The sequence below is a fragment of the Arachis hypogaea genome, chromosome 17 (assembly GCF_003086295.3).
Source record: "Arachis hypogaea cultivar Tifrunner chromosome 17, arahy.Tifrunner.gnm2.J5K5, whole genome shotgun sequence".
Lineage (NCBI taxonomy): Eukaryota > Viridiplantae > Streptophyta > Magnoliopsida > Fabales > Fabaceae > Arachis > Arachis hypogaea.
In genome coordinates this window covers 8,030,181-8,043,181 of record NC_092052.1, presented here as the reverse complement: position 1 = coordinate 8,043,181, position 13,001 = coordinate 8,030,181, and the positions used below count along the sequence as shown (strand labels likewise).

The following is a 13,001-nucleotide window of genomic DNA, read 5'->3' as shown; positions in this document are numbered from 1 at the left end:
TAATTAAACATTTTTTTTAAATTTGATTTTTAAAATTAATCAAACATTTTTTAATCTGTTTTTTACCTTAAAAGTATAAACATTGTTCTCCTATACTTTTTCTATTATTTCATGCTAAAGTCATATAATTTGATTAGCAATAAAACAATTTTAACTAATATCTAAATAAGTTCGATCAATTAAGAAGTAATATTTTATTTATCACTTGTTTTATTAATTTATAAAATACTATTTCAAACAAGCATATTTGCGATGAAAACACACACATCCAATTCTTAACAAAACTGTTACTTTATGACTTTGGCCAATTGTTTTTGAGAATGCCCACTATAGATTCTTATATAGTGTATGTATTAAAAATATAACGATTAAATAATTGTTAAGGCTTAATGTTGCATTTGCTTGCTAGAAAAACGCGCATATCCTGGTCGACAAACTTTCTAGAGTATCTCAAAATCCAGGACTTAAAGTATAACAACGGTCGCAAAAAGGGAACTTTTTTTTATAACCGAATAAAATAAATTAATTATTCCGAACTATGTATATTTAAATATTTATATTTTCTTTTTTATTATTATCTTAGTAATAATAACGAGATATTAATACGATTATTGCGTATATTTTAATTTATTGTTACCGTTAACAAGATAATAAGATTATATTTGTACTTTGTAGTATGATTTAGATCAATTTAAAAGATAAAATTTATATAATTTGTTATGATTTTTATGATATCAATTTGATATTTATTTTTTAATCAAATCTAATTTTGTTTTAAAAGATTGCTATGTATATTGTATTAATTTTTGCATTTATTTTGAATCTAATTTGATTGAAAGTATTGTGATTTGGATCAAAATTTAAAAAGATTAATAGATATTAACTAAAAAGAAAAAGATACATTCTTTAATTGAATTCTATTATTAAAGATAATAAGATATTGCGTTTGCTTACGGTGTAACCACCTTCTCCTTATTCCTATAAATACTTCAAATTAGACCCACCTTTCGTCAAACAAAGCAAAAAAGGCTCACTAATTTCTCTTCTAAGTTCTCATTATTGTTATAATTACAAAAATCTTAATTAAGCTGATTTTGATTTTTTGAATATCAACCACCAGCCATGAGCGTAGAAATCATAGACAGCACCACTATCACTAGTTTCGTGGAAGACGAGGAGGCCTTCTCCGCGTCAGTGAGCGACCTCTTTGCTGAACTGGATGCGGACAAAGACGGCTTCCTATCTTACACGGAGATGGTAAAGGAGCTCCAGAGGCTGAGGGTGATGGAGACGCCCTTCGGCGTGGACGTGACGCGCGATCCCGAGGAGGTGGCGCGTGTGTACGAGTCGCTGTTCGTGCAGTTTGACCACGACATGAATGGGAGAGTGGATGGGGATGAATTCAAGAAGGAAACAAAGAAGATGCTTCTGGCCATGGCGAATGGGCTTGGATCGTTGCCGGTTCAGATGGCACTTGAACATGATAGTCTACTCTTGAAGGCTGTCAAACGTGAATATTCCTGTGCTGCTGCTTCTACTAATAATAATCTTCTTGCTAATGCTGCTTAGTTTAATTAATTAAAACACTTGTTTTTGTTATTATTATTCATTACTAATCTAGCTTAGTGTCTTGTTCTTCTATTAGGTGTTTTTGTGATTTCATTATTATTCTTGTTTAATTTTTGTGCTTCTAATAGTGCACGTGACTACTCTTTCATATAATGTTACATACATACAAAGAAATCAAGTTTAAATTTCTTTTCTTGATAATTTAATTTTGATTTTGTTTTTTAAATTTAATTTAATTTTATTCAAAAGATTGCAATGTAAATTATATTTATTTGAATTTTTTATTTTTAGAGTATGTACGAGACAAAATTTGAATTACTAATATTTAGCTTAAGAGAAAGTATAATGGTTTAGGGTGTGTTTGGCAACCACGTTGAAAGAGAAAAAGCACGTTACAGCTTCTTGAACGCTTCCATTTTTGGTTTGGCTAATTTTTCTATTTATAAAGGCAAAAGTGATTTTGGTTACAAAATCACGTTTACAAGAAGCAAGAATTTCTAACTTCTGCGTTGCACTAACTGGCTTTTAGCCATTGACATTTAATCTTTATTTTTCTTTTACCAACTTTATCATTTATATATACTATTGTATTATTTATAGAATTCTTATTATTTTTCTCTACATGAGTTCTTTTTTTCTATTATTTATTATTTATATTTTTATTAATTTTTATTTGACATTATATATTTTTATAATGGTAATTTTTGTGTATTATATTTATTATTATCTTTTTATAATATAATTTATTGATCCCATTAGGTAAAATAAATTAAACAAAAAAATTAACCATAAATAATAATAATAGTAAAAAATTATAGCGTACTAAAAATACTAAAAATATACTATATAAAAATATATAAAAAATAAAATAAATTAAATATATATAAAAAAATAACATTATAATTTAATGTCACGTCCTTTTTAGTAATTATTTATCTAAAAGTGATTTTAACTAATATTATTCAAACAATATTTATTTTATCAAAATCAATTTTAGTATAAAATTGTCAAACATAAATCATGTTGACACAAACTTATTTCTATCCAAAATTAATTTTATAAAATCACTTTTATTCAAACTTAAGTTTTATCAACCACAATATAAACACACACCTAATTGTTAGCTTAAACAACTAATGGTCTAATTGTTAGATTAATCCAAGTTAGTTAGTTCTCTTTTTATTTTTTTGTGGACATAGGGTCTAAAGGCCCAAAAATAAAAAATAAAGATTGCTAATTCTCCAAAGGCCCAGTGTCATATATACGGTTTTCTGACCTAGAAAAAAGGTAAAGTTACGAGGCTCAAAGTATAGGTCCTAAGTTATCCTACAATTAAAACAATATATACACACAAAGGTGGTCATCGTTTAATTCAATTTCAACAATTATTTTGTGAGATTTTAGATACGCTAAGTTTTTGATAAGGGTAATAATGTGTTTTTGTTAAAATTAAACTTTAAAGTCCCATCATAATTATCACTGATATGTAAGTAGGACTGATAATATATACTTTACCTATAGATATTTAATTCGAACCAATTCGTTTGGATAGGGTTGTCTATCTTATTCGCTGTCCTAATATATTATATAATATATATGTAAATGTTATGCATGTAGTGAAGATTGTGAGTTCAAAATCTTTCTCTTATAAAAATTTAAAATAATCACTAAATTAGTTGATGATTATATTATTTGTAATTTTATGTTGAATTTTTTTAAAATTTTATTGTTTTTAATTTTAATTTGAACTTAATTTTTTATTTTTTATTTATTAATATATATAAAATTTGAAATGGTTGAATTTTATATTTATTTAAAATTTTTTTATTTTTCTGCGAGTTGGGTCGGATAGAATAAGGTTTAGAACTTTAGAGCATGGGTAGGGTTAAAGTTGAGATATTCTCAATCCGCGAGTAGAGTATGGTAAAATTTTAAAAAAAATTTTAATCCACGGATAATGTTAAGGTCGAGTCTAAATCCTATCCTACCTTATCCATTGCCAGCCTATATATTAGGTCCCGTGTTGATTTTTTGGTATTATGTATCAATTTAATTAGTATGTTTCTGTGGAAAGTTAATTTTTTTCATTATCAACATGAACAAATAGAACAATGGTAAATCTAAATTCAATTGGAGATAAATTCTTCAATTGAAAATTACATAAAGTTTTTTTTTTTTCATAGGACATACAGTTCTTTTAACATGTAGATTTTTTAACAAAATATACCTGTTGTCAGTTGACGAGTCAATAGATATGGCCATATGGAACATGGAGCACAAACTCTTTTTTTTTTTTTTTGGACAGGTGGAGCACAAACTTTATTTTTTTTTTTTTTTTTTGGTTTTCCACGGTATCCCCCAACCCGGCAGGTCAAGGACTAATCCGTCGCGGTACTGAGCTCCATTTAAGGGTTTGCTGCTGGCCAATGGATTGCTGCATGCACAAGGCGGGATTCGAACCCCCGACACTTGCTTAAGCGGACTAGTGAGCTAACCACTAGACCAACCCAACTTGGTTAGGAGCACAAACTTTATTTACTTTTACTTTTGTTGACGAAGACTATATACTCTGAAAGGCCCATTTTGACTTTGCATTGACCTGACGGAGAAAATACCAGCGAAATAATCTATTGTGATTGAACACCCCCCAATAATAATAATAATAATAATAATAATAATAATAATAATAGAAAATTTTACTCTCCTTTTATAAGAGATGTTAAAATGATATTTTTTTCTATATGTAAAATATATATTTTTTTCTTATAATTTTTTAAAAATTTTCTTTTTAATTCATTTTAATTTTTTTTGTGTTAACTAATATTAATTTTATCTATTTTTTTAAAAAAAATTATTTTTTACAAAAATATTCTTTAACAAAAATGTTATTTTTGTGTCATTAAATTTTACTTATCAAAATATTTTTTAATAAATTATTTTTTATTAATTAAATTGTATTTTTACTAAATTATTTTTTTCTAAGATACTCTTTAATAATCTTTTAATTATTAAATTGTGATTTTACCAAAATTTTCGTTAACAATTATTTTTATATTTTATTATTAATTTTTTAATATTAATATATATTATTTTAACATTAAATAAAAAAATCTTACCACTATTAATATGTATAACAATTAATATATATTGATATCAGAAAATAATTTTATCAAAATTTTTTATTTAATATTAAAATAATATATATTGATATCGAAAAATTAATAGTAAAGTATAAAAATAATTGTTAACGTAAATTTTGGTAAATTATAATTTAATAATTAAAAAATTATTGAAGGATATTTTAGAAAAAATAATTTAATTATTAAAATTTTAAAAAATATTTTAGTAAAATACAATTTAATCAATAAAAAATAATTTATTAAAAAGTATTTTGGTAAACAAAATTTAATGATAAAAATAAATTTTTTACTAAACAGTATTTATATAAAAAATAATTATTTTTTTTTTAAATGAACAAAGTTAACTTTAGTTAACACAAAAAATTTAAAATGGATTAAAGAGAAAGTTTTTTAAAAGATATAAGGGAGAGAAATGTACATTTTATAAATAGAGGAGAGAAGAGTATTATTTTAGCATTTTTTAAGGGAGGAGAGTAAAATTCTCTAATAATAATTTATGGTCTATTCTACTGTGATTGCGGTTTAAATAAATAATATTACTATTTCTGATTAGAAAAAACAATGGTTCCATTTTAATTTTTTTCCTTTCCATGTTATAAAAATTACATAATACTAATTATTTTTTTAGTTAGACCCTTATTATTAAAGGGATTTATTGTCTTTTTGGTGAATTATTATCAAAGAGATGAGAGTTGAATATATGCGTCATGACTTTGTATTTTATTGTTATTATCTATACTACTAGTAATAGTATATTTAACTATTTATACATTGTAGTTTATGGCGTACGGCAAAAGAAAGAGCATGCATGTTGAAAACTCTTCTCTGTTTGAATCAAATTCTGGAATTTGGGAAAAATACAAATAATGGAAGAATATTAGTTGTACAATCGGGGTGGAGTTAGGCCTTATTGAAATGGGGTCAAATTAAAATATTTAGATATCTATTTTTAAATATTAGTCTCATAAGTATATATCTATGAAATAATAAATATACGTATAATTTACCCCTGTTAGTGAGGACGCATCAGACATTCAATGTAAAAAGAAATATTAAAGTTGTAAAATAATAAAAAATTTGTGTGCTATATTTCAAAAATTTATATGTTATATCAAAAAAATTTTATAATTTGTATGTTACAGAAAATGCAAAAGAGGAGAAATAGTATATATGTTCGACATATGCCCATATTTTTTTTACTGGGCTTATCCAATTTAATTAAATTTAGTTACAAAAATATTTATACATATAAGATATAAGATGACTCAAATTTATATTAACTAAATAATCAAGTGTAAAAAAAAAAAAAAGGGAAGAGAGGCAACATAAAGAAACTTGTAAAAAAGAAAAGAGACTAGCAAATATGCAAAAAATAATTAAGAAGGGGCCAAAATGAAAAAAATAAGAGGGTCAAAATGAAAATATTAACTATTTACCATAAAAATATTAAAGTTTGGACTCATCATTATATAACTAATTAGATAATTAAAAAAATATTTATTCACGTATTCTTTTATTAATTTAAATTTTAAAATAAATAATTTTAGGATATAATATTAAAATTTTTATAATTAAAAAATTTAAAATTTGATAACTATTGAAAAAATAAAAATATTAGTGTACATAAAAATCGCTTATCATTTATTTATATATAAATATATGTATTATTTAATCTATTTTTAATTATATTTAAATTAAATGACTAATTTAATAATTAATTTTTAATATACATGTAATATAGTGACAAAAAATATCATAACACAAATAAAAAAAATATATATCTAACTAATAATGATCTAACTCAAAGGACTTTGGCCTTTTCATAAAGTCCCATCCACATCCAATGAGAATGAAGTAAACTTAAAATAATAAATTAAATAAAATCAAAGTAATTAGATCTTTTGAAAGAGTCCACATACACTATTACATGCCTTTTATTCTAATAACCATTTTCTTAGCTTCCTCTACCTTTTAGTAATAATAGAATAATAATAATTTTTGTTGGTGCTACTTTTAGCAGTGTTGATTAGCTATACCAATATATTTCCTAACAGGCTAATTTTTTTGGTTATAGAAGAGGGGTAGGTGTTGTATTCGGTTATGGAATGTGGGGGTACTACATTAAATTATGGGAAGGAAGAAATTGGACCCTTCGAATTTTTTGTTTTGAAAATTTTATAAGTAAATCGGAGGATCCGTTTTGCTTGTATACAAAATTCACATGGGAGAAATCGGACTGTGCGATATGTCTTCATCAAAACAGAAGGTCCGTTTTTTTTGTTGGTTTTTTTTATTTTTATTTCGTTATATTAGTCGTTGGGTCCGATTTCTGCTTGAGATGAATTTTTTTTTAATTTACAAAAAATCGGAAGTTCCGAGTTCCCATCAGCAACTCGCAGGGTCCGATTACTGAATTTCTGACACCACAGCCCAATAAAACTCCCCTCCTCTTCATATCTGCATCCTACACTAACGATCCCTCCATAATAAAATTAATTTGCGTTCCTAACAAACACGTTTAATTTCAACGGCATACCACACCTAATCTCCCACCCCAAGTGTAAAACGGAGAATAAAGTCATTAAAGTCTGAAAAATCTAGAAATAAACTATAGTTTCCACGCCTTACGAAATTCCCCATGAAATTACCAATTTACCAATAATATATATAGTCAACAAAAAAATAATACTAAAATTCACTTGACTCATTCTTGATTCATATATATACAACGCACAAATCTCCCTACATACATAATCAACACACAATTATTCCACAAACACATACATAGCTAAGTAGTAGCTAAAATTTCTTTTGCTTCTTCAAATTATATATATATATATCAATAATCATGAGCATGACGAAGGTAGTAAGATCACTTTGCAATGATTAATTACTAAATTAAATTACATATGCTAGCTGGCTATATATATGTGCATGCAATTTTATTTCTAACAATATCCTATGCTACATATATGCAGAAAATAGTAATCCAGGTGCACAATATGGGAAGTGACAAATGCAGAAGTAAAGCCATGAAAATTGCTGCAGTGTGCCAAGGTACGTGTGTGTGTCTATATATATCTATTGAACATAATGGATTCATCCAATATCCGTACCTCTATGTTTCGTATTTAGCTTTTCTATGTTTTCATAATATTACTTTTTAAGGTTGATCACGTTTAATTTTTTCATGAAATTACTTATTAAACTACTCTTTCATTTTAGTCCATAACAACAATAAAAAATTCGTGTGGTCCACAAATTCAACCCAACAGAATACATAAATTCAGTTACAATTTTTGTCTTTATTATTTTATCTTATCTTATCTTTAGTTATTCTTATCTTATCTTTATTTGCTTTTATCTTTCTTAGGCCAATGCTCTATATATATTTAGTTTTACCTTCATAATACAATTTAATTCAATCAATCAAGAAATATAAGTATAATATTCTTCCTCTATTCTTTTCTTATTTTTTTCACAATTTTATCATTACTTACTTACTTTAAAAAATTTAAAGTACATATTTAAATAGGTCTCTAAATAATTTTATGTCAAATGATTTGTCCTAAAAAAATTTAATTATATTGAGATTCTTTAATTTCACAAAAATAAGATATATAAATTCCTATTTTGGTTAAATTCGTATTTTTATTTAGATAAATAGATCTTTAAAAATATATTAAAAGGACCTATATATATATCTTATTTTTATAAAATTTAAGAATTTTTTGGAAGACAAAAATGTCTAACACAAAATTTTTAGGGATCTATTTGAGTATATATTAAAAAATTTAAGTTAATAAGTATGGATCGGACTAAATAGTTATATACATACCTAACACATTTTTTTGTACAAAAATATATTTTTAAACTAGTAGTGTAAATCTTTTTATATATAGTTAAACTTTCTTTCTTTTTCCTTTTTGTTTTGTTTTATATTTATTTTTTTTTTTTATGATTAAGAAAGATCAATAAACTCTTAATCTTTTTAGTCATGCTATGTAGGACAAATTTGATATACAGTTATGTGTAAAGGAAAAATATAGGTAAACCCAGCTTTAAACAACTGCAATTAATACTTGTTGATTTTATATTTTTTCAAAAATAAAATTTAAATAATTATTAATTAATGACAATTTAAATAATAAAAATTATTAATTAATGATAAATTAGTAAATAATTGACTGATTGGGTGTTGGTTATCTAGCGGATCGGAGTTCAAAAATGTAGCCAATTTACATTCATAAAATAATAAACAATGATCGAATTTCTAATAATAAATTGTTACAGGTGTAGAATCAGTGGCAGTAGAAGGCGAAAGCAAAGACCAATTAGTGGTAACTGGAGATGGAGTTGACTCAGTTTGTTTGACTAATCAGATTAGGAAGAAGTTCCGGGGTGCTTCCATTATAAGTGTTGAAGATGTGAAAAAAGAACAAGAACCACAAACTGAAGAACCATCTTTTACTACTTATCATCATCATTATGATTACTATCGTCCACCCCCATATTATCCCTCATGCTACGTCTATGATTCATACCCCAATAGTTCCTTCTTCTTCTAATTAATATTATCAATTAGCTTATTATTGTTGTCATTCTCAACGGTCAAAGACTTCATTTCTATACATCAAAGGGGTGAATCCATGCATCTATACAGTGACGGAGTCAGAAAATTTTAAGAATGGGGGCAAAAATATATACACTAAAATAAATTTTATTAAGTATTATTAATTATATAAAGATATAAAAATAAAAAAAATCAATGAACACTTTTATTTTTAAAATACTATTCATTATATATAATTTATAAATAATATTTTTTTATTTCTAAAACTTGAACTTAAAATATTTTAATTAAATTATAGATAACTTGTTATCTTAACTAATTTTTTTATACACATTTAATAATAAAAGACTGACTCAATTGGCACATTAGCAACTAATGAGACACTAGTATTTATAATTTAAAACTAAAATTATATATAAATACTATAAAAATTAAATCTATATATAAAAGTATGTTTATATAAAATAATAGAACCTTAATTTGCAATATTTTTCTTTCTTTCTTTTTTAAATAATTAAATATGTTATATATTTTTTAATTTAATTTTGATATAATGTTAGATAAAAAATTTTGTTTATCTGTTTAATTATGTATTATAATTAAAATATTTTGTCATTATTATTTTCAAAAATAAAAAATATATTTTAAATTAGTAAATTAATCAATTTATTTTAAAATTTTATATGCAACACAGGTACATATAATAGAGCAAAAGCTAAAAAATAAGTAATAAAGATGAATAAATTGAGAATAAAATAAAATATATAAAGTCATGAAGAGAATAAAATATTAGATTAATACCTAAACTATAATTGTTTGAATTAAAATTTGCAATTAAAAATATCAAAAAGAGAAACAATGAAATTGGAAGATACATAGAGTCGTAGAAAGTTATATAAAAAAAATATAGAGAATTTAAATTTTACTTTTTGATGAATAGAAGATAATTATTAGACAAAGAATAGAAAAAAAATGTTAAAAATATAAAAATAAAAAAAAATTTAAAAGAATAAAAAAGTAACGGCACAAAAACTAATTTAATTAGGTTAAATAATAATTAAAATAATAGAGAAATAAAAAGGTAAATTTGGGATTTTAGCCAATTAAATTTAATTTATTTATAATGGAGTCATTTAAAATTTAAAATAAAAATACATTATATATAATTATTTAAAAAAAAAAAAAAACAAAAATCCAATGGGGGCAAGTGCCCCCTCTTGGTTCTTACTAGGTCCGTGCCTGCATCTATACTATACTATACTATATATACACATATATAACTTGTGTGTATAAACAATTTTCATATATAGTATAATAATATCATGTGTTATACATGATGTTTGTGGTGTAATATTCTCCCTTTAATTTTCTTTGTAATCCTTTTACCATCTAGCTATAGCTATAGCTAGTGTAAGAAATGTAATGAAATAGATGCACTTTATTTTCTATAAATTTATTATTATAGTATCAGAGTTCATAGAATTTTGCTGGTACTCACCATAATCAAAACCTTCAATCCAAATAACCAATCTTCTTTTTCTTCTGTCTCACCTACAATAGAAGAATCCACTCACTAGCCATATTTTTTTCCAAGACCCAATCAGTCTTTTCTACATATATTAGGCTATGTTTGAAATTGAGAATAAGATCGAGAAACAAAAATTAAATGATTGATATTAAAAAATTGAGACTAAATTAAGTCTTTATGTTATATTTAATGTAAATTGTATTATATTGAATTATATTTGATTTAAGATAAATATAAAAATTGAACGATAGATTTAGAATTTGAAAAGTTAAATAAGAATATTTTTAAAAAAAAATATTATCAGAATTTTAGTCTTTAGCCTCAAAAATTTTAATCTCCTCCTATTCCACTTTCTAAAAGTATTAAAAAGACTAAAATTTTAGTTTCAGTTTCAGTACCAATCTTTAAAACAAAGATCAAGATCTTCTAAAATGAAAAAATTGGTAAAGTAGTAAAGTGAGGAGTTAATCACTCTTAAATTAAGATAGTGGGGCACACATTTCTTAAAAATTTCAAATCAATAGTAATTAATCCCTCGGTTTATCACTTTATCAACTTTCTCACTTTAGAGGATCTAAATTCTAAAAACAAACACTACATTTAGAGTGAAAATTCTACTTCAGTCTTTGTCATTCACGCCCTCAAAAAAATAACTACCATTTCTAAAGTAGTTCATTTTCTATAATAGTAATTTTCAAAAATAAATTTGGGTTTCTCACTGGCATTGTTATCTTCTTTCTCTTATAATCATTTCTTTTCAGTTTGAGAGAGAAGTAATAACTTGATCGTCTTATAGTTTTTTTTTTTTTTATCATTTAAATTGTCATTTATCTCACAACTACTTTTTCAATCTGAATAGATTTTTATGAGTGATCTTTTCAGTTTAGTCTTCTTCGTATAACAGAATTACAAAAAAAAAAAGTGTACGTACTAAAATAAGATATTTATTCTGTCACAAAAATTTTTACTTATCTGAAGACCTTATGGAAGGAACGGGTCTGAAAAATTCAAAGCCCTCTTGATATACACATGCCTAACAAAGAATCACTGGATCCAATATTTCATCATCCAATTTCTAAAGAGACTCAACAAATGCCTTTCAGTATTCAAGTAAGATAAATTTTTAAAATCTAATATAAATTTTTAAAATCTAATATAAGCAATATTAGTTAAAAAGAAAAAATAATAAATTCAAGTAAGATAAATTTGTAAATTTTGAATGATAAAAATAATTTACATTATTTATATGTCACAATATAAATATATCAAATCAAAAGCTCTTATTTACTCATATATATATAGCCACTTGTATATTTTATCCCTTCAGGCCTTCCTTACACAGAAAAGCATCGGTGTATTTGAATTAAGCAACGCAAATAGAACATATGAGAAGTACATAATAACGAGGAAAAAAATAGCATGTTCTCCAATAATTTTGATGTACTTTAAAAGTTAATAACGTACATCATGCTATATATAGTTCTACGGTCCCTATTCTACTACTCTAAGCTAAAAAAGTCCACCTTCTTTAGTATGATGCACATGCTAATTAAACTTTTATATTAATTATTATTATTTTCACAATTCGATAATATTCATGCTAATTCCACACCGTATGCTTAATTAAAAGAGGGCATGGCATGGCAGAACATAAATAACCAATCTTTTGTTTTCCACATGCAATATTCAGAAACAATCATTTTAGATAACGTGGTTCATCAAGAATAAGAGATAATTAATTAGTATATAAAACCTGTAAAGGTTGTGTAGATTAGTAAATTTTCAACATGATTAATACTATTTTGTGACTAAAATTTTATTTTGGTTCCTAAGATTCACGTGATTATTCAATTTGGTTCTTAAAATTTAAAATTATCTATATTAATCATCCAGATTTAAGTTTGGGCACCAATATAGTCTCTCGACTCTTTTCGACAATGATTAGGTAAACAGAGTGCTGAGATGACACTTTTTTTACCATGCTGGATGATGAGTAAACAACGTCGTTTGCACTTGCGCTCAAACAAGTCAGAAATGAAAAATAGTAGAGGTAGAGAAAAAGAATACTTTATTTTGGGTTTTCATCGTTTCTTCTCACTTCGTATACAAAGCGACAACATTTCTGACTTGTTTGGGTACCAAGGATAAATGACATCGTTTACTCATCATCCAGCGTGGCAGGGAGAGTGCC

General features: G+C 24.8%; 2 protein-coding genes across 2 annotated transcripts; both read left to right on the top strand.

The window, feature by feature from the left end:
• Nucleotides 1-967: 967 nt before the first annotated feature.
• On the top strand, nucleotides 968-1,675 carry LOC112765473 (uncharacterized). Its single transcript, XM_025811372.2, has one exon. The coding sequence runs from the start codon at nucleotides 1,123-1,125 to the stop codon at nucleotides 1,567-1,569; it is 447 nt and encodes a 148-aa protein (XP_025667157.1). The 5' UTR covers nucleotides 968-1,122; the 3' UTR covers nucleotides 1,570-1,675.
• Nucleotides 1,676-7,440: 5,765 nt separating this feature from the next.
• LOC112765782 (heavy metal-associated isoprenylated plant protein 47) lies at nucleotides 7,441-9,363 on the top strand. The gene is made up of 3 exons (XM_025811636.2): nucleotides 7,441-7,572; nucleotides 7,688-7,766; nucleotides 9,003-9,363. The coding sequence occupies exons 1-3, from the start codon at nucleotides 7,558-7,560 to the stop codon at nucleotides 9,275-9,277; spliced, it is 369 nt and encodes a 122-aa protein (XP_025667421.1). The 5' UTR covers nucleotides 7,441-7,557; the 3' UTR covers nucleotides 9,278-9,363.
• Nucleotides 9,364-13,001: the final 3,638 nt, after the last annotated feature.

Coding starts and splice junctions, on each gene's coding strand:
- LOC112765473 (XM_025811372.2), top strand. CDS start 1,123: ATGAGCGTAGAAATCATAGACAGCACCACTATCACTAGTTTCGTGGAA.
- LOC112765782 (XM_025811636.2), top strand. Junction 7,767..9,002: donor AATTGCTGCAGTGTGCCAAG/GTACGTGTGTGT, acceptor AAATTGTTACAG/GTGTAGAATCAGTGGCAGTA.